The sequence below is a fragment of the Carassius auratus genome, chromosome 32 (assembly GCF_003368295.1).
Source record: "Carassius auratus strain Wakin chromosome 32, ASM336829v1, whole genome shotgun sequence".
Taxonomy (NCBI): domain Eukaryota; kingdom Metazoa; phylum Chordata; class Actinopteri; order Cypriniformes; family Cyprinidae; genus Carassius; species Carassius auratus.
In genome coordinates this window covers 15,050,643-15,072,858 of record NC_039274.1, presented here as the reverse complement: position 1 = coordinate 15,072,858, position 22,216 = coordinate 15,050,643, and the positions used below count along the sequence as shown (strand labels likewise).

Sequence of the window (22,216 nt, the reverse complement as noted above, 5' to 3'; positions counted from 1 at the left end):
CGCGCACACACACACACACACACACACACACTCTCCAGACTGGGCAGTGTGTTATTACCAGTCTCGGGCAGCAAGTGTCTGGTGTTGGCTCTATCTTTGATTGCACACAGAGGTATTTCACCATGGTAAAGTGTGCCATTGTGTGCGTGTGATAAGTTTTCTGTCTGTCTGTCTCTTTGCGTCTGTTCTTTTCCTCTCCTAACGTCTCAAACTCCATTGTATTGTGTTTGCATTCAAGTCAGGGGCACGGTTGACATGCAGGTCCCAGCTTCTCCAGACTGATATCAGGACTGTGAAGTTACAGCGTGTATGTAGCAAACTTTGTTTGTTTGTGTGTTACAGAAAGCAGATGACCGGGAGAAGAGACAGGAGGCCCATCGCTTTCATTTTGATGCTATGTGAGAATTTGGAGCGGGCTTTGTGGGTATTTATTTCCACTTTTTTCCACACTGGAGCATTTTATGCATTTAATAATATCTGAAATCAGAGGAATCCATCTAAATATGAATAGTTTGAACAGTGATGTGTCTCTCTGGATCTGTTGATATGTTTTCTGTCAAGGTGTGTGTTTTTTTTTTTTTTTTTTTTTTTAACAAGATCCTAAAGGCAATAACGATGTTTGCACATTGAGAAGAGAGAAATGTTTTGGTGCCATTTTTTTGTACTTTGGTTTGGGACAAACATGTTATTTTAAAACTCTGTCTTTATTTCTCTGTATTGTTAAAGTATCTGGTAAATGTCAAGTGGGCAGAAACAAACCTGGTAATTTTCTCTTCTTGTTTGTTTTGTTTCAAGTTTTATGTCATGTGTTTTGAAGGACGTAATTAATTGTCAGCCTTTATGTCTATGAATGTATCAGAGTGACAGTTCTTTCTGAACCTCTTTAGTCTTTACTAAATAAAAGCTTTGACTTCAAGTGCTACATGAGGCCCTCTGTTAACAAAGGTGTCCTCTGCAAACTGATTTTATTAGATTCATTAACTTGACCCTAGGTATCAATATTATAAAGGAAGTCAAATCCCCAAACCTAACTGCCTGAGGTCAACATAAAGCAGGCTGCTGTTTCTGCATGCACTGTCCTCTGTTTGCTTTCTAGTAATTCCCTCTGTCTGTCCTCTTTCCAATGGTAAGACACTTGTCTGTTTCAAAGTGGTATTATTTATTTTACATGTTTTTAAAACACTGGAAATTAATTATGTGATGCTGAAGAATGTTTATTGTGAAGGGTTTTTTGTTCTTGACTGTATATATCTGACGTGTTTGATCCATGCATTGATTCATATGCTCATCTCTTTTACCTTTAAAAATGGTGTTGTTATGGTGCACTATTTGCACATTAAGTGATTTCACTTTAAAAGGAAAATTCAATTGTCAAATCACAATACATCTGCATACTAAACATGCTTATTGACTGGCCTGCAATTGCCTGTGGTTTTCACTAATTGTTTCTGGTCAGGTGCATATGTTTCCTAACAGGTTTTGCATCTGTGATCAGTTTTAATTATTAATGAATCACTCTCAATGTGTTTTGGTTGCGTTGAAATGCTGTTTTGTCATTAGATGTCTACTGGAATGTTGAATTAACAATAAACATGACCAAATGCTTTATTACCTAATGCGTTGGCCTCGAGTTGTTTCTGGTTGATGTGAAATTCACTCAGAGTTCAGATACATCTCCAGATGATATAGCAGATGAGTCAGAAGATGAATTCATCACCTCTTGTACTCTGGGGGAAAAACACGGATTAGTATTCACAAGGTTCATATGCGTGGAGGACTATTCTGTTAGTCTGTTATCAATGGACAATCGTCAGATGACTTGAATGAAATTATGTTTGGGGGCTGTTCAATGCTTTTCAATTGTGTTATTGTAGCAAAGGTGTAATAACCATGTTTTTTTTATTTTTTTTTATTATTAGTATAACCACAGGTTTACTACAAATACTATGGTTAACCTATGGTTACTGTAGCAAAACCGTGTTTTTTTTTTTTTTTTTTTTTTTGTAAAACCGTGGTTAATTAAGAGTCTTGATGCTGTGGCCGTGGCGTATCACGTCACCTTAACTTGACCGCGCTCTCCGCGTCTCACTCTCGTGAACTGCGCGTGCGCACAGGCTGCTCATTCAAGCGAGCAGCGCCCGAAGCTCAAACGAGCCTCGTTTAGTGTAGCGCTATCACCTCAGTTCAGCCCGAGACTCCCACAGACGCGCGTCTCTCCACGGACTCTCCGCGTCGCCCATCTGAACCGTGATACACTGCATGAGGATTTACAGAGCGCATTTCTCAACAGGATTATAAACTCAGTCATTTACAACCTGTCAGGCGGACTTGAGGTGCGTTTTCTTCGAAAGGAATACACTGGTTCTTTCCAACTTGAGGAATGGGATTAACTAGATCGAAGAAAAGTTGGGATTTGTAGGTCTGGTAAAATGGAAAGATAAAAGCTCGCCTACACAGCTCAGCAAGGTGGAAGCAGCGGTATTCCCAACGAGAGGAAATGCACAGAGGTGAGTTTCAGCAAACATTTATTTATTTTGTGTCTGGCAGCACAGCGTGGGTTTGTTCCTTCGTGAAGGTTTCTGCAAAACATACAGCTCAACGTTCATAGAGCAGAAATCACAAGTTGCAGTTTTCAGGGCTAACCATCGCGTCGCCACCTACAGGTGTGCTTTTGTTCATATCGTTCATAAACGGAAATCTGGCTAATCGATTTCCATTCGTTATTTGCTTCATTTTCATACGCCGTTGGTCATTTGTATGACGGGAAATATATGCAATCATTGTAAGCAATTAAAACTGGTAATTTTGACGTTAAACGCTTTATAGTCACTGCAACACAAGGCGAGCTGAATTAGATTTCTGCAGCGTCTCGTGCAACTTCGCCGCGTGAGCGCGTGGCATTTGCAGAAGCGGCTCGAGAGTGCTGAAGTGACAGCTCCCGCGTGCCACATCTGGAGCTCGAGCTGCTGCTGCTCCCCAGCCTTCATGACCCTCTCCACTGATGAACCGTGACATCGAGCCTTAGCGAAAGACGTATTGAGATACTCATTTTCTACCCTATTTTCTGTATTTCCCAATTAGATAAGTAACTCAGATCCCTGCAAATAAGAAAAATTTGGTAATTATGCCCCCCTCCCCCAAAAAAATTTAACGCTTTGTATAACAGTGTAAATGTTATACATTTAAGATAATTAATTAATATAGCAACAAGCAACTCAGTTGGCCTATCGTTAGTGTAGCAATACAATTAATTAGTGTAGCAGACTACTAAAATAAATATATTTACCTATATGTTGTTCATTACTATTACTTATCATTTGTGCAATCACAAGGCAATGTGAACACTGTCATGTGAAATGTGACATTAGCTTTAGAAATTAAGTTTCACGAAGATGATCAACCTCCTAAATAAGCCATAATCTCACCAGTTAAATGTTTTGGATGAATTTGCATGATGATGGCCAAATTTCACAGCAACCTAAATTAACTTCCCCTCAACTGCTCTATTGCACATTTGAATTACAGCCAAACATTGTTAGCGATTGTCTGATTGTCTAGTTTCTTATTCTTGTTTAGCTTAATTTGAGTGTGGCGGCCTTGGACAAATTCAAATTAAAGAAATAAAGTCAGTTTTTGTAAATGAAAGTGATATGTAGGATTTAACATCAGTATGAGTTAATAGTCTGAGGCATTTACAGTTCTCATTGATATACTACTGGGAAACTGTCACCTGTCTTTAATTAACTTTAAATTAGTAAAGTGCTGCATTTAATTCAAATGACATTACAGACTATACAGTTCATTTACTCAGTCAAAAATAGCTAGTGAATCTCTTGGGTCAATTAAAGCAATAATAAAGGGATAAAGTTTTATATAAATATTTAATTCTTTCCCCTTACTAATGAGATTTGTTTGGGTTTGTTTATGGACACATTTCTCATATATATCATAACATTTTAACGCTGCGTCCCATGGGGCTCAACCCAGATGTGTGTTCATTTGAAACCAGAGAGCACGCAGGATAATTAATGCAGAAAATCAGATCCTGCATGAGATCTGGAGCCACTGTTGCCATCCTCATTTTAAGGGACAAATTTTGATTGAATTAAGCTACTCTAAAAAACTTTACAAGTTGTGGGCTATTTTAAAAGATTTTTGGTTGCCCTCATATCAAATAAGATAAAGGATCCCCAGAGAGCTCTTCAGTTCATCTTTCATGTGTGTTTGTCTGACATCTCTTCAAGACATGAAATGGTTCGGTCTTCAGCGTGAGTGGCTTTATAAGATGGAGATTTGTCATCTTAGACTTTTCACTTTTATTGTTAGCAAATGAATCTTCAGCGGGGTTGTGTTATTCCAGGTCAGGCTAATCCAGATATGTCAATCATTTGCGGCGTTTAGAAAGTAGCAGGACATTTTAGCAGTGCAGTCTGTTCAGTTTTAGCCCGAGCCGTCAGGTGGAATTGTCTTTTGGGTCACCTCAGGCGCTTTCGAAATGCTGGCCATGCAGAATGTGAAGATACTTTCAAATTTTATTCTTTAATATCATTATTGCCATTTTTACAATAACAGAGGGAATTTGGCTTATAGGATAATGACTTCAGGGTACATGAATATTGTCTGTTGAATTAATCTCTTCCTGTGGCTTCACCGCCTTGGAAACGCTGGGAAAGTCACTAGAAGGCAAGCCTGAAACCTTTAGAAAAACAAGCATAACGGCTAATGCTAACACTTATGATTTGGCAGTACGTGGGAAAGGAGACCAGAAGCAGTTTTTTTAATCGACGTCAATGGAGGAGAGGCTTAACTGCGCCGAATAAACTGTTTTTTAGAGGAAACAGCTTATTATTTAATGAATCAACAGCCTATCAGCTAATCTTCAACATGTTTTACACTAAACAATACTTTTGGAATGAACTATTTTTAGAGTCAAAAAAAGAAACAATACCAATAAATTGCTGCTTGAGACATAGATATGTATAGGTAGATTTCTTATTTGACCGCTCCAAGCATGTAGATGTGTCCGCCATCTTGCAATGGTCAACTTGACGTCAATTACCATAATATTCAGTGAGTATAAGAAGATGCCACAATTCTGTGCAGTCTGTGTGTAGCAAAGTCCCTTTAAGACAAGTAATTTCACTCGCCGGCCATCTTTGAAACACCTCTCGAGCATGCAACTGCAGCTTCTGTCTCTTTGAATGGGGAAACCACAAATTCTCCAAACGGTTCGCCAAGTTTATGATTAAATTTCATATTTGAAATCACCACTGAAATCTTACAACAACTGTCTCATTATGTTGTTTCTTTTGCTCAAATAGTGTTAAAAATATATTTTCACAGTGCATTGACATAAGTAAGCCTACTATCATTGCTTCTATTAAAGGGGTGGTTCACTGTTTTTTGTTCTAGGCTTGATTGTATTTATGGTGTGCAGTCGAACGTGTTAATGCTTCGTGAAAAAAAAACACATTCTTTTTCACATAATTTACCTTTATTCCACAGCGCTCTGTCTCTTTTCTGAGAAACGCTCTGATCATTTGTGTGTTATGATTTGCTCATACTTTTAGATACGCTGTTATTTGTAAATGCTACTGCTTATGTTAGCTTTTAATACAGGGTTTTATCCTGATTAAAGCTTTAATGCAGTATGGCAACTGCACGCGCATCTGTGTTTAACGCTTCTCTTAGCTTTGTGAAAATAAGTGTATAATTGGATAAGTTCATTGTTAGAGCTGAGCTGAATGAGTTAGAGATGCAGAGCAGGGAGACGTGTGGAACAGTATTAAGAACTTCTGCTTTAGAACATTGATTTTGAAACTTGTGAATACATTAGAATCATTAGTAGACAGAATCACGATTCATATATGAAAAGATTTTTATGTTCATCTCTAGTTTTCTCTTCCACTTCTCTAAAGCTGCACAGCATGGCCTGGCCCCCTTTTCTGCCTTTTCCCAAGGGTGGGGTTTATCTGGATTTGTTACCTCACAAACCCAGGAAGTAACTTTTTGTAGTCCATACTTTTGTAGACATTAAACTGCCAGACAATATCTCTGTTTGCATTGAACTCTCAGCTTCTTAAAGAGGGGGTGAGATGCTCGTTTTCACTCAATATCCTGTTAATCTTGAGTACCTATAGAGTAGTACTGCATCCTTCATAACTCCAAAAAGTCTTTAGTTTTATTATATTCATAAGAGAAAGATAGTCTGTACCGATTTTTCCCGGAAAAACACGACCGGCTGGAGGCGTGGTGTGTGGGCGGAGCTAAAGAATCACGAGCGCGAGTAGGCTTTTGTGTTGAGCGCGTCTGGAAGCTGTGACACTGTGAGGACAAAACCAACCAAAACAAACCATGGCTAACAGTCAGATTCAGCGTATATTTATGATCCAGAATCAGATCCAGAGGCTGAAATTGTATATATTGTATTGAAATTGTATATATGAAACTGTATATATTTGCTTAGCGGTTTTGGAAAAGGACTAAGTTCCACTTTGTCGTCTTTTTTTAAGCTGTACATGTGGAAAGTGCAGTTTGATGACAACATCGCATGTTGTTTACTTGATGTGCTTACGCGCAGATAGCTAAGTTAACAACACAGAGATATTTGAAGCAGTTTTACTCACCGCCTGCGGTTCCAACACACGATCGTGACCCTTTTTCGTTGGGACTGCATTATCCTTAAGAAATAAACGATGTGCAAATCCGTCGTCAAACTGGGCCTTGTTTGTAAAACAAGCATCTTCGAAATGCAGGGAACAAACACAAACACTTGCACAACTCCGTTGATGCTCTGTAAAAATAAACTCCATCCACTGGTCCCTTAATGCTGTTTTTTTTTTTTGGTAATCTGTGCAGGGTTGTCTTGCCCTGGCAACCAAAAACACACTTCTTTTGTGACATTTCGCGACGCTCTCGCTCTGATCAGTAAAGTCTGTTGTGCTCTCAGTGCTGTGCTATACGGGAGCGCGCGCTCTTTCGGCAGAAGAGCCTTAGGACCCATATAAGGAAATTCCGCTCCATCTAACGTCACACAGAGCCATACTCGAAAAAAACTTTCCGAAACTTGTGACAAACCGGAAGGAGTATTTTTGGAACAGAAATACTCCTTCAAACGTACAACTTAATTTTTGAAACTTTGTCCATGTTTAGCATGGGAATCCAACTCTTTAACAGTGTAAAAAACTCAGTATGCATGAAATAGCATTTCACCCCCCCCCCCCCTTTAACTTTGCAGATATTGTTTATGCTCAAACAGCAACATTACACACTAACTAATGGTAAAAGAGTGAAATCGCAATCAACCACCCCTTTAAAAATAGTTGATGATTAACTAACAATGCTGGGATGTTCATATTCATAAAACCATGTCTGTATTTGTGATCGGAGGAACAACAAAACAACAAGTGCTACTCTACACTGCTTAAAACTCATGTTTGAATCATCAGTGGCAAATTCTTTCAATATAAATCATGTACTTACAGACTGTGAGTCAGAAGCGCCAGACTGTCACTTTATAGAACAGCCTTTGAGCACAGACCCATTGTAGGCTGCTCTGCAGGTTCAGGAAAACGTCCTTCATAAACTGAGTCACACACCGTAGGCTTGAGTGAGGAACAGCCTGTGGACTTGAGAATGGCGCGGCTGGCAGATTCGACCAAGGAGCGGTCGGCGGGCTTGCGGCAACCACATGTGATGACCCCGGGCTGGACTCTGCTTCATCCACAGTGAAAGCTGATCCGGCAATCCACAGCATGAAGTTAATGTATTTCCTCAGCGACTATCACGATATCGGATATTGTCCTCTTTTGGCAGGCCAAACAAAGTAGTTTTCGCTTTCACAATGGAACACACAGTGTCTCAACATGGCGGCAGCGGAAACAGAGAGAATCAAAGTTACACCTTCTTTCTTTACGAGAACATTTGGGAGGTGTTGTGCAAATCTTTCTACATAGTGACGTAGAAATATGGGGACATTTAAACGAGCCATTTTAGTGGGGCATGGGCAAGTCTTAACTTTAATAAAGAATATCTCTTTGGGTTTGAGACCTTAGTCTTTGCAACTTTACATATCTTCTTTATGCACCAAGAGATTGTAACACTCCACACTCCAAATCGCATCAAATAACCACTATAAACAATCTACATTCATAAAACTATTGTTTTAATAGGTTGTATATGGAGGGGAATGTAAAAGTCATGGAAGCACTATGATGGATTTTTTTCGTCTTCTGCTGTTCATCAGTTTACCAATCTATGACAACATTTGCTTCTGAGAACCCTGGAAATGTGGCTTTTTCATTTAATTTGCACACTGACTTCTAAAAGTGTACAAGAATGAACACACACGTGGCATTCTTCAGCCGTGTCTCATCATACTTAATGAATGGCAACTGATTGGCCTGAAAGTAAATATAAATTCATTGAATAAGAACTTAAAATACATTTGTCACCGCTCATTTGCTTTAGTTTGCGGTCTAAATAATTCCCTCAAAATCCAGAAGAAAATTAATTTATATTGAATCATAATTAAATCAACAACGTGGCTGTGCATATTTAGTCATTTAATTACAGATTTCTAGGCAGGGAATCTTTGAGCATCTGGCCTTGTCTCAGAGATGAGCACCAAGTGCAATGTGTGTTATGACATGACATGGATCTTCAACATTTGATCAGTCTGCAGGATTTATTCCTGTCCAGGTGCAGGGCATGGAGAGTGATAGCGGAGTTTGAACCAAGTCAGTTTCTGTATGGTTGTTTTGCAGTACTGATACAGTATTTCCCAGTCTAGTTTACAGGACTGTCCTGAAAATCATGTCAGATGGAGGACACGATGTTTGTTAAAATATGATGTCACATGCCTATTTTTGTTTACTAACATTTGACATGCTCTTGCTCACTTTTGTTTCCAGCCTGGGTTCTCCTCATTGTAATAGAAGAGGGATTTGCCCTGGCACAGAAAATTAAAGGTATGACTCATTGACACGCATTATCACACTCACATCTGAACTGTCACCTGTGACGGTCCTATCTGAACACAGTTTTGCAGTAGGCACCTGCAGAGGGTTCCTGTGCAGCTCTTTTTGCTTTCAGTGTCTCATCAGTTTGTGGTAAACTGGTCAGTTAATGTAGAGTTTAAACTCATTAATAATGCCAAATAAATGCTTCCTGTGATCAGACTAGTGGACCTACAGGGTTGAAATTAGATTTTGTCTGAATCTTTCTTTGTAAGCTAAAAATACAATTGTTCAAATTCTTACTCAGATCAGTATCAGATTGTATGGTCAGCTGTTGATGATGACTGTTACCATCTGCAAAAATACTGACTCTCTGACTCTTCACACTGTTTCAGTGAGCTTCATTGCGCTTTAGTTTATTTTGGTTAAACGATTGTGATATCCCATCTGTTTCATTCCCGTTTTTTTCTATCCCCCCTTCATCTCTCTGTTCTCTCAGAGACGCAGAATGCGGGTGAATCTCTGTTTAACGCTGAGCAGTGCGGCCAGTGGACCCGAAATATCAATGGAGGCCTGTTTACATCTCCAAACTATCCTAACTCCTATCCACCCAACAAGGAGTGTGTGTACATCCTAGAAGGTAACCTCCCTAAGAGCAAATGAAAGAAGCTTCTCCGGCTATTCTTCAGCTGTTAGATGTCAGACTGTAATTGCTAATGACAGCTTGATTGATGTCTGCCTCAAGTTAACAGTGTTTGCTTATATAGGAGTGTTGTATTTTGCTTCTAGGTACTTAAGGACTCTTCTCATTATTAGTATGGTATATACAACACTAATTATATTGTCTTAACAACATCATATCTACTGGTGCATCTAAGTATAACACTATAGATGTGCGGATGACAACTGAGTTCTGGCTCAACAGTGTTTGAAGCGATGCGAGAGCGCCCCCTGTGGACGAAGAAAAATTACACTCTTTTGAAATAATCTTTTCATATGAGATATAAGCATTCATTTGGTTACTATTGGCTGGATTTCAGTTTTTATAGTCCTTTCGACCAATGCAGCTTAATGTGACTGTCATCTCAGATCAGGAAAACTTTAAGTATGACAGTTTTAACAAACACTTGTATGTGATGGAGAAAAATGTAGATCGTCAGAGCTTAGTCAAGTTTCCAAATGTCCCAAGTTACCTTAATCTGCCCTAATAACATATTTAGCTGAATGTATAGTAATAATCCTGTGCATATTTATTGGTATGCCTTTATATGTATAACAGAGAGCAGCTATTTTTTCCTTCATACATAACTGTAAAATATGCAGAGTCTGTGGTTTTAATGTAAGCAGCAGCACATACAGCCGAGCAAACCTAAATCAACAGTGACAATGGTTATTTGTTTCAGAGACTGATATGATTATGGTTGTTGTGCCTTGAGCAGGTGACCTATATTCAAAATGTAGTTAGTGGATAGTGGCTGCTCCACTGTATTACATGTTTTGTGCATTTATCGTACAACACAAATTGGAGATTACTGTAGACATTTCTGTATTCATATTAATAAATCAAAATGAATTCAAATGAAGTGTGCATTGCATCATGATAGTATATCAAGTTCTTTCAACAAGGTAATGCAAGAGAGTTTATCTTCATTTGTAGTAGACTTTATAATGTGGACAATAGATGTGAAACCTGTATTGTTCATTTTGCTAAATATTCAGTTTGTGTTTGTGGCATATTATATGTAGCATTATTGTGTTCCCTTAATTTATAGAAGGCATCCTGAATAGACAATGGCTTCTTCCAGAACCGGTTAAAGTGTCACATACTCTACAGGTGTAAGCTAAATATAATGTTTACTCTTTCATTCTCGATTCTCTCTCTCCTGCAGCTCTCCCTCGGCAGAGAATTCAGCTGGCCTTTGACAAAATGTACTATATCGAACCTTCCTTCGAGTGCCGCTTTGACCATATTGAGATAAGGGATGGTCCCTTTGGTTTCTCCCCTCTTATCGATCGCTTCTGTGGGCCAAAGAGTCCAGGCGTGGTCACCTCCACGGGCCGCTTCATGTGGATCAAATTCACTACTGACGAGGAGCTTGAAGGCTTAGGTTTCCGCGTCAAATACACTTTTATAGCAGGTAACCTAGACGTGAAAGCAGGGAGTTTGGTATATTTGAGCTTGATAAATGCATTCTGAATTTAAAGAGATGGCTTGATGTTGTAGACCTGCCTGTTTCACATTGCAGAATTGTTTGTCTGTCTGTCTGACTTGATTTATGTTTTGAACAAACAGAAGTCTGTATTCAGTAAATGTGACTGAATCTAGTGATTTAAATAGTTGGGGATCGGTCCATTCTGTTAGAATTAATTACCTACACATATAAATGTGACCACCTTCTTCATATAAATTAGATTTCACAGCAATCAAGTTTGTAATAATTCTCAGTGGCCAACTTCTGATAACTATTTTATAATTTATGGCCTCTGTTATGCACTGAAAAAAGTGGAAACATGCCATTGTTACGCTAAGGAGTTATTTCTACCTGAATTAATCTTCGAAAGGACTTTTGTTGGTGTAATTTAAAGGTGCTGTATGTAGGATTGACAGTGAAGGTAATGCAGTCCAAATAAAAAGTATTGGAGAGGGCTTTTTTCACCTGACCCTCCTCCTCAGACCTGATGCACACGCAGGTCACCAGACTGATGACTCGACACAAACACGAACGAGTGCACTCAATGATGAATGAAACAAAATACGCTGTTTCCCGCCAAATGGCAACCCAGGGTGACATAATACAATTGGGTAAACTGAAAGTGGGGGGGGTTCACAATCCAAAACAGCATTGTTGTTTTAGTTAGTAAGTAACTTAGCATGTTTATTAAATATCTTCAAACATATTTTGATATTTTTATGCTAGTAGATTCAAAAACTTACATACAACACTTTTAATATGTTTAGGATGGGGAGTTTTGTTACTTGAATAACATCTATTTAACTAGAAATTATCAAATGAAGCACAATACTTAAGTTAATATTTTTCAGTGTAGTTGTTGCCCTTATGCTGTCCTTATTTTTAAGTATTCGAATTCTGGGCCAAATCCTGTTCAGATGCAGTAACTTTAAGACTTTCAGATGTTCTGTGCACTTAAGTTCAAATTAGACAAACATTAAAAGCTGTTTATTATATCAAACGGCAGATCTTTGAATTGCAGAACCCACAGCTCTCTTAAACTGGATTCTAATGCACGTTTGGAGCATGGGATTTCCAGCTTGTGCTATCTGGGTAATGCGATATCTGTCTTATCATTTCAGACCCAGATTTTCATTTGCACGTCGGTGGATTGCTAAATCCAATTCCAGGTAAGCCCCTCAATATTTTCACCCCCCGCTTCAATTCCATCTCAAGTGCTTTCTATTCTCTGCGGCAGGCTGCAGGCTATCTGCTGCTGACATCCTCCACTCCTCCCTCTCTCTGTTGGTTTTATGCTGCCTATCTCACTGTGTCTCTTGTCCGACTTTCCATTTCTGTTTTCTCCACACAATTTTATTTATGTTTTTGCTATAAGCACGTTATGTTTTTTTTCTTTTCTTAATTACTCTCTTCCCTGTATTTTCCCACTTCCAACTTTTTCCTTCGGCAGATTGCCAGTTTGAGATCAGTGGTACAGACGGAGTCATCCGCTCCAGTCAGGTGGAAGAAGAGGATAAAATAAAAAATGGAGATGCATTGGACTGCATCTGGACCATCCGTGCCCCTCCACAGTCCAAGGTGACCCTCTTTGCTTCTCCTTTACTAGCACAGTTCATCAAATGAGATGACCCTGCTCTTCTGCCACAGGCAGATATATGAGCACCTAAAATCAGGGCCTGATGAGACCACAGGAGGCCATCAGGCCCCACTGACCCTTTTTCTGCTGAGAAAACTTTTCAAGAGCTCAAATTAGCAATGCAGCAGCAGCAAGTATTAGGCCAATGATGCAGAAATGGTGGTAGAGCCGAATCAGCAAGTAATAAGGCTGAGGGAAGAAAATGGCCCGGGGATCACACACTCACCTGCGCTGAGCAGACCGGAACACTTAGCAGGCTAAAAAAAAACATCCTTAAAGAACTTTTCAGAAGACTGAATGATTACAAAGCACGAAGATAAGTCATTAGAGTTTTTGTGATCGTTTTGTGATCTTTTGTGCCTAAGTCTTAAAAGAAAACAGCCAAAAGCTTTTTTGTTGTTGTTGTTCTTCTCAGTAAGCAGTTCCCGTAGTTTAGGACAGTTCAGTTTGTGTCTGACCAAACTACAGCAGTATTTTCCTTTTCTCTCAAAATTCCTTTTTTGCAATTTGCTGTATTCTTGTCTTGTTTTAGTCAGCATTTTGCAGAATCTAGCTGATGCATTTGTTAAAGGTTGGTTCATCCTTGCAGATATACCTTCGCTTCCTCGAGTACCAGATGGAGCACTCAAATGAGTGCAAGAAGAACTTTGTTGCCGTGTATGATGGCAGCAGCGCCATTGAGAACCTGAAAGCGAAGTTCTGCAGCACGGTGGCCAATGACGTGATGCTGGATACTGGTGTTGGCGTCGTGCGCATGTGGGCCGATGAGGGCAGCAGACTCAGCCGTTTCCGCATGCTTTTTACCTCATTTGTGGATCGTGAGTATATATGTTCTTCATTTTAAAATCACAACAGGATGGAATTAACAGTCAGTTGACAGGATGGAAGAGTGTTGGTAACTGATACAGAATGATACAGACAAAGTGAATATAGATGAATACACAAATCATTAAAGGGGTCATATGATGCGATTTCAAGCTTTCCTTTCTCTTTGGAGTGTTACAAGCTGTTTGTGAATAGATAAGATCCCTAAAGTTACAAAGACTAAAGTATCAAATCCAAGGAGATATTCTTTATAAAAGTTAAGACACCCTCCACACCCCCCTAAAAGGCCTTGTTTAAACACACCCCTACATCACGGTTAGGTAAGATTTGCATAGAACCGCCCAAATGTCCACACAAAGAAAGAAGACGTAAGTTTTATTCTTGCTGTAGTATTGTTGCCGCCGCCCCCATGTTGTGGAGACACTGGGCCCTATTTTAATGATCTAAACACAAAGTGTAAAGCACACGGTGCAGGTGGACTCAGGGTGTGTGCAAATCCACTTTTGCTATTTAAACGACGGAAAAACAGTTGGCGCGCCCAGGCGCATTGTCCAAACGGGTTGTCCCTATTCTCTTAATGAGTAAAGGGTGTTTTTGGGCGTAACGTGCAATAAACCAATCAGAGTCTCATCTTACATTCCCTTTAAGAGCCAGTTGTGCTCGTGCCATGACGTATTTGCTATTTACATGGCGGAATTTGGCAAGCGCAAAGACAGAACGCATCTCCGAGATGAAACGGAACTGGTCTTTGTGCGAGCAAATAGATAGCCTAATTCTGATACATGTGATGACTATCCATTATGACATGTAGGCATATATATATATATATATATATATATATTTATAGCCTACAAAAAAAATAATTTGCTAATTAAACGATGTGGCGCTGCACGGGAAAATGCAAACGGCACCAGACTGAAACTAGCAAACACACTTGCGCTGCGCCTTGCGTCACATTGCGCCAGGGGTATTATAGGGCCCACTGTGCGTTTCAATGTGAACGCGAAACAACTTTGTTTGGTCTTTCAAAAGAGGACACAACTAGAAATCAGTGGTTAAGTTATATTTAAAACACTGTTCCAGAACAGTTCATCCCAAATATTCAGATAAATATTCAGATATGTGCAGCACATATTATGGAGGAATGTTTTCTGGGAGAGTAGACTACAATGCCAGCTGTTCTGACTCACTTTACATATTTAAAGGATTTGCCACTAATGATTCAAACTCAAGTTTTGAGCAGTGTAGAGTAGCTCTTAGAGCTTGTTGTTTGTTGTTTCTCTGATCACAAATGCAGACATGGATTTATGTTTACACAGCGTGATGCTACGCAACATGTAAAAACACAGTATAAGTCATTATAATCAGTAATTATATCCCCACTTGATGCAACAAATGCCTAGTTCATTATGGGTTTTATTGTTTTTTTTATATTTTTATATGATCCCTTTAAGACGTACAGTAAAGACTAATAGTGATTGCTTGTATCACTGCATAAAGAAGCAGTGAGAAGCATTCATATTTCGTAGGTAAATCAGTGGCTTTTATGGTGCTAGAAAGTTAGTATGGATGGATGTGACCTTTGGAGAAGTCTGTGCCATGTCAGCTAGCAAACAAAAAAAAGGAGCTAAAGCCAGCAGGCTTGGTAGAAACATCATTTATATTTCATTTTGTAAAGTGCTTTAGGCAGAGTCTGCCTCTCCAGGATAGCAAGCGTTCTGCTAACCGCAGTATGGAAACAACACGAAAACAAAGAGAGCAGGACAGAAACCCACATTATAATGTGCCAGATTTCATTCAAATTACAAGTCATTGAGATAACAACTTAATATGATGCGAGAAAATGCCGTTGTGCCTCCCTGTTTGACTGTTACATAGACTGGGGTTAAATATCGTTAACGGTCAACATTTAAATGTACAATGCAGACATGGAAATCAGATATTTTCAAGCATGCAAGTTTATCACAAACGTTGCTTGAAATGTCAGAAAAAGGATGTTTAATAATAGATAATGAAATATGCTATGATTCATGGAATTGGAAACTGCCTCGAACAACCTGGCATTTATTAACAACTTAACCATTTAAGGAGTGTGAAGTTAATTAAAGTAATCTCTGTAGAAAGCAGTGATATCAAAAAGCCAATTACTCCCCCAACCTTTGCATGGGAAATAAAATAACACGGCTTCAGTGTCGCACATTTCTCACGCTAATTGGTCAGTCATGACGGAAAATTGGAAGTTATCTTTGCCTGCTGAAAAGAAAGAAAACACTTAATGAAGCTTTGTTTTTGTGGTTTAGATGTTTTGGTATGAAAGATATATCACAATTCCTTTCCCTTTTGCTTTTCAGGACAGTTGCTGTTTAAAGGTTTTATGCAAATTGTGGAAAATTACCATGGAGCAAATGGATATTTTTGCTCTAGTCTGTAATACTTTTAATAAATGGCAGAATAATCAGAGGAATTAATTGCAGCATTCAATGTCAACTCCATCTGAATATTAATCGTGCTCAGAGCAAAAAAGCAGTGGCTGTGGCAAATGCAAATGATTTTCCACACTGTGTTCATAGAACTGCTTGAAGCCTTGCAGCGCTGTGAATAGATTGACACAGCCAAGTTGGGTTTGGGGTAGTTGGTTCATTTAATGCCTTCACTAACATCTTGGCAATGAGCAACAATGTCACTTGCTTTTCCACTGTGTTTCAAAATAACACACAAGCTCTCAGCATTACAGAAAACTGAGCCCTAGAATAGACAGCAGTAATAAGCCTTTTTATGTGACTATCGTGGATGATGCGTTTAGTTAGTGTATAGTTTAGTTTGAGACGCATGTTCACATTTGAGTTTTCGCTAATATGAGAACCATTTCCAGTTCCACGGATAACCTGCCATTCAAAAGCTTGGGGACCCTATGATTTTGTGATGTTTTTGAAAGGAGTCTCTTATGCTCACCAAGGCTGCCTTTATTTGATCAAAAATACATAAAAATTATACTTAACATTTGTGATGATGACAATGCTGAATTTTCAGCTTTTTCATTACTCCAGTCTCTTCAGTGTCCTATTATTCTTCAGAAATCATTCTAATATGCTGATTTTGTGCTCAAGAAACATTTATTATCAGTTCTTAATTTTTTTTTTTTTTTTTTTTTGGTAACTGTGATACATTTTTGTAAGGATTCTTTGATATATTGAAAAAAGAAAAGAAAAACTAACTGCATTTATTTGAATATTTTGTAACAATGCCTTACTGTCACTTTTGATCATTGATTATTGCATCCTTGCAGAATATAAGTTGTAATTTAGTAGTAAACGACAGGTTTAGTATTAATCTTACTAACCACAAACATTTGAACAGTAACGTACATTCAGCTTGTAAGACTGCGCACATCCTGCTCTGAATGATTCTCCCCTAACAAGAAGCGAATCACCCCATTCCTGATGAGCGATAATGTATCAGGGGATGTGGTGTGACTTTGGCAGTCATCAGTGGTGATTGTTGGAAAGCAAGAAATGTCTAACAGTTTTGGAAATGAGCACAATATAGTGGGAGCAAGAAGCTGTTGCCAGAAAATGAAAGTTACGACCTCTTCAACCCTCTGCCAGGATCACTTAGTCCCATAAACTGGATTAGCTTTTCTGCCTCACTCAGGCTGTAGCATAGAAGTCATAAGGAGGATGCTAATGTAGCAGTAGGTTTTTGGTGTAAAATTGAAACCGAGGGATGAGGATGTGCAGCTAAAAGAGTGAGATGTGATGAGGAGATGAGTGTAAGGTTTACAGACACAGGCTGAAGGATTCATCCTCAGAGATCAGCATTCACCTTCAGTTACGAGCTTATCTCCCTCTCTTTCCATTCTTTGTTACCCTTCGCTCTGACTAGCATGCTAAGCATACGTTCAGTCAAGAGCTTCAGGGCAACTTGGCCAGAGGGGCTTTGTGATGGCTGATAGATTTGATTTGTGGTGTTGTGATCAACACCCACTACACAGCCTGTGGCACAGGCATGAGACGCACGCATCTGCAGACAGCCGCTGACGCCTGCTATGAGAATATAAAACGGGGTTGCCTTGTTTTTAACAGATTTCATCTTTTCTATCTGTTGTGTTTTTCAGCTCCATGCTCCAGCAGCACCTTTTTCTGTCACAGCAACATGTGCATCAACAACTCACTGGTGTGCAACGGCATTCAGAACTGTGTTTACCCCTGGGATGAGAACCACTGCAAGGGTGAGTTACTGCAGAAACAAGCTTCTGCTTCCTCAGTCACCTGCGACCTGCACATTTTCATGTAATTTTTCATTTGTATGTGACATGTTCTCTGTTCACACATTCAGTCAACAAACGTCCTTTTTATAGAAAAACAACTTCTGCTGCTTTTAAATACGCTGTATACATAGATTTGGACTTGACTTAATAAAAGTAGGTTTTAATGTCTCTTTATGGTTTAAAGTTTGACTGAAAATTATTTTTATCTCAGAGAGAAAGTCCAAGGGGATCTTTCACCAAATCACAAAAACACACGGCACAGTAATCGGCATCTCTGCCGGTGTGGTTCTGGTCTTGCTCATCATCTCCATCCTGGTGCAAATAAAGCAACCCCGTAAGAAGGTAGTGGCCCGTCGGCCGGCGGTCTTCAACAAAGGCGGCTTCCAAGAGGTCTTCGATCCCCCCAACTACGAGTTGTTTTCCCTCCGCGACAAGGAGCTGTCGTCGGACCTGGCCGAGCTGTCGGATGAGCTGGACGGCTACCATAAGCTGCGGCGCTCCTCCACCATGTCCCGGTGCATCCACGAGCACCACTGCGGCACCCAGGCCTCCTCGGGCGGCAGCATGAAGCAGAGCCGCACCACGCTCAGCTCGATGGAGCTCTCTTACCACAACGATTTCTCCAAGCCGCCTCCCATGAAGACCTTTAACAGCAGCAACACTGGCACCTTCAAGAAGAGCTGCTACGGCTACAAACAGACTCACGACTGCGCCGAGGAGGTGATCGAGGACCGGGTGATGGAGGAGATCCCCTGTGAAATCTACGTGAGGGGTGGGAGCGTAGGAGGGGCCGCGGGCAGCATCGGAAGCGGCTGCGGGAGCATTACCATCCGAAACCATGGCAGTGCTCGCAGCAGCAACAACACCACCGTGGTGGACCCGGGACAACACTCCATATCCATGGACTTCTGAGATGGCAGCGAAGGACGAGGGGAACGAGAGCGCAGACCACAGCTGACTTTGTCCTGCATTGCTGTTTTTAATGCATGGACTCCAATGTCATGTAGACAAGAGTGAACGGACCGTGCACAAGACAGGCAACGAAGACGACGTGTGGCGGGATATTTTCATCTATGTACATTTGAAAGGAAAGATTGTATGTAGTTTTTTGTTGTTGCTTGGCATTAACTCATATTTTGCATAATTTGGCACTGTGGATAACTCAAACTTTGCTCAAATAAAGGTGACACATTATGAACTGAAGTCAAAACCATCCCCTGCTATATCCTTCAAAGCTGTTCACACCAAGGATGATAACTATAAAGTGTTAATAATAGATCTTATTCTATGAGAATTATAGTGAAGTCCACACCAGAACGAAATATTATGGAAATGTCTTCGTTCGGAAATTGCTAGTAAATTTCATTAATTACTATAGAAAATGGCAAGTAACACATTGAATTAAATGTGATACTTTGAAGAGACTAATAAAGTTATTTTCTTGTGAAACATACTGTTATTTTTCAATAACACAGGTGGGCATAATCATAATAATATCAGTTGGCATCACTTTTTCATCATTTTTTTCCAGTTGGTGAATGATCAAAACATGGACGATCAGAATCCACCAGACGTTGAAGAGCTTGAGCATTTAAAGTGGCTCTGTGACATCTTATGAATGTTATGGACATGTGGAAGCTGATCTAGTTATTAAGTTATCGTTCTTGGTGTTAACAGGTCTTTTACACCATGACCAAACCAGACAGAATAAGAAAGGTTTCTATATAATAATTAAAGTTTAATATGCAGCTGTGGTCATCGCTGCTTAGGGCAACAAAAAACTAATTTACATGAAGACAGGAATTAGTGTTTGGTTTGGACACGGTGCCACAGCGTACACAAACACAGACCGGATTTATGTATTTTGCCATTGTTTTAAGCAAATTCCCCGTGTGCAACTTATAGTTGTGTCTCAGTGGCCATTAAAGACCACAGCACATGAGCTATACGTTCTGTATCCTATAAACACACCGTTTTGGAGGTTCAGCCAATCCATTACAAGCTTCAGATAAAGTGTGGAAAATTGTAAAATGAAGCTTACACCTTTTGTATAGAAATGATTCTTTGTTGTTGTTAAAGAAGTAAAAAGAACCAGGAATATATTTTCTGACCAATATATGTTGTATATCAAATTATAACTGCGCTTCCATTTCAGTCTTAACATGAATAATTGTGAAGATGTTGATGTGAGAGATGTATAATTACATTTTAATAAAATGACACCACCTGGAGTAATATTTGATGTGCAACAACATCTTTGCATCTTGTGAACCACAGTAACTCTAGTAGGCATGTTTCCCATTATTTCCATTCGAGCCTACATTACTTTCCTTCAGTCGGCCTGAGCTCACCAGTAATGATATTTTATTATTGTCATTACTGGACACATCTACATACTAAGAACGTGCCTCGCTTTCATCTTCACTGCTGTTTCATTTTCTGTTCACTTATTTTCCTTTAGTCCTCTCCCAGTGTCCATCTCACTGATCTGTCATGTTGAATTAGACTGTGGAAGCACTCAAGGCCTCATACGTCTTGAAAAGGACAGACGCAGCGCAGGTCACAGCCTCCACGAGACCCGGAGGCCCGGCCGCCCTAGCCGATGTCACCGAGGTTAAAGTCATCATGCATTTTGAAAATGAAAATGCCTCATTTGTTTTCTTATTATGAGGTTATGCACATTGTGAATGTTTCGTGAATGGGTTATAGCTTGTTATTCCTAAGAAGTAGCCTAATTTGTTGGTCTTCTACGTAATGATCAGTTCACAACAGTTAACACAGAAAATATGGCAAAAATATGGCTTAGAAAATATAGCACACAAGAACCTTTTTCATCTTGTTTTGGAACAACATTAAGGTGTGTGTGTGCGTGCGTGTGTATGTGTGTGTTTTTGCGACATATCGGGACACAACTATAATGACATGGGTATGACACAGGTATTACAAGGAGAGGGTGACTTATGAGGACATAACCCATGTCCCCATTTTTCAAAACTCTTATAAACCATAAAGAATTATTTTTATTTTTATTTTTATTTTTTTTGAGAAAGTAAAAATGCACAAAGTTTCCTGTGAGGGTTAGGGGTAGGGTTGGTGTAGAGCAATAAAATATACAGTTTGTACAGTATAAAAACCATTACGCCTATGGGATGTCCCCACTTTTCACAAAAACAAACGTGTGTGTGTGTGTGTGCGTGTGCGTGTGTGACAAAACTGAGTCAGTCTTGCTATGCTCTCAAATGACTCACTTGTGGTAGATGCTTTTATTACCATCCATTCAGAGTTTCTATTTGATCAGGTCGTGATTCTCTGGGAATCGAACCCCATGAGCTTGTAAGGGTTAGCGCTATCCTCTCCTCTGAGCTACAGGAACATACTTCTGTTAGAATAAATGTCAGTAAAGGTATTAAGCCCCATGTGATGACAATGACATACAATTTAAACAAACAGCAAGAAAATATACAGCCAGATGTTGAGAGCAACTTTACAAGTTTTTGAAAGTTTTAGAAATAAGCTACACATTAATTTATTTAAAAATAAATAATTGGGATTCAACATTTATGAAACGTTTGATGAAACATTTCATTTCAGCCTGTATATGAAAAAATATATATATTCATTTGTTACCACTTGAGCAGCACATTTTACTCTGTTTATGTATATGGTCTAATCTTTATTAGTTCACATATTTTAAAGTGGACTCGGTGTTTGTCGGACTACCGTCATTTGTTGCCATCTCGTGGTGATTCCGGGTAAATGACATATTATTATGCTAGTGATGAACCAGCAGAACATCGAATATGTTCTGATCAGCTGCGATTGTCAGATTTGGGCCGGTTTGGACGCAATGTGGCGGTACAGCGCGGGGGATGGACGTCACTTAATATAATCATGACAATCTGAGACCCTTCTGTCTGTGACGAAAACGTCTCGCTATTACAATCCAATCATTTCATTCTCATTCTGGAATATGGAAGGCCAGGGTGGACAATATAATGAAGATACTGTTTCATGGATTGTTTAGTTTTACATAATATTTTTATTGTCAATGTAATGTGAAAAGACTAAAAATTGAAGAAAGCTTATCATTTGTGCTTTAAAAAAGAGCCTATATTGCAACATCATAAGCTTAATTAGGATTGACAAAGAGTAATTTCCAGAAGCACAAATATAGGCTATATACGTTTTAATTGTAAAGTATCAAAAATGAAAACATTAAATCCAATTAGAAATATTTATGAACTAGTATTATTTAATTTAATTTTGTTATTATACTGTTTTGTTTTGAACCATTTGCTGTTGAGTTTATAATGGTAACTGAATTTTTTTATGTATCAAA

At 39.2% G+C, this 22,216-nt stretch overlaps 2 protein-coding genes across 4 annotated transcripts in view; both read left to right on the top strand.

The window, feature by feature from the left end:
- The window catches only part of LOC113051694 (T-cell immunomodulatory protein-like), a 130,689-nt gene extending 129,078 nt beyond the window's left edge, over window positions 1-1,611 (top strand). For all 3 annotated transcript variants that reach the window (XM_026215654.1, XM_026215653.1, XM_026215652.1), the window contains exon 18: window positions 343-1,611. In XM_026215654.1, the coding sequence (XP_026071439.1) occupies window positions 343-402 (60 nt within the window). In that variant the 3' untranslated portion in view covers window positions 403-1,611. The remainder of the gene's footprint in view (window positions 1-342) is intronic.
- A 404-nt stretch (window positions 1,612-2,015) lies between these two features.
- Window positions 2,016-20,109, top strand: LOC113051695 (neuropilin and tolloid-like protein 2). Its single transcript, XM_026215655.1, has 9 exons — window positions 2,016-2,507; window positions 8,913-8,969; window positions 9,457-9,597; window positions 10,847-11,095; window positions 12,271-12,318; window positions 12,600-12,727; window positions 13,375-13,603; window positions 17,725-17,838; window positions 18,089-20,109. The coding sequence occupies exons 1-9, from the start codon at window positions 2,498-2,500 to the stop codon at window positions 18,787-18,789; spliced, it is 1,677 nt and encodes a 558-aa protein (XP_026071440.1). The 5' UTR covers window positions 2,016-2,497; the 3' UTR covers window positions 18,790-20,109.
- The last annotated feature ends 2,107 nt before the right edge of the window (window positions 20,110-22,216 follow it).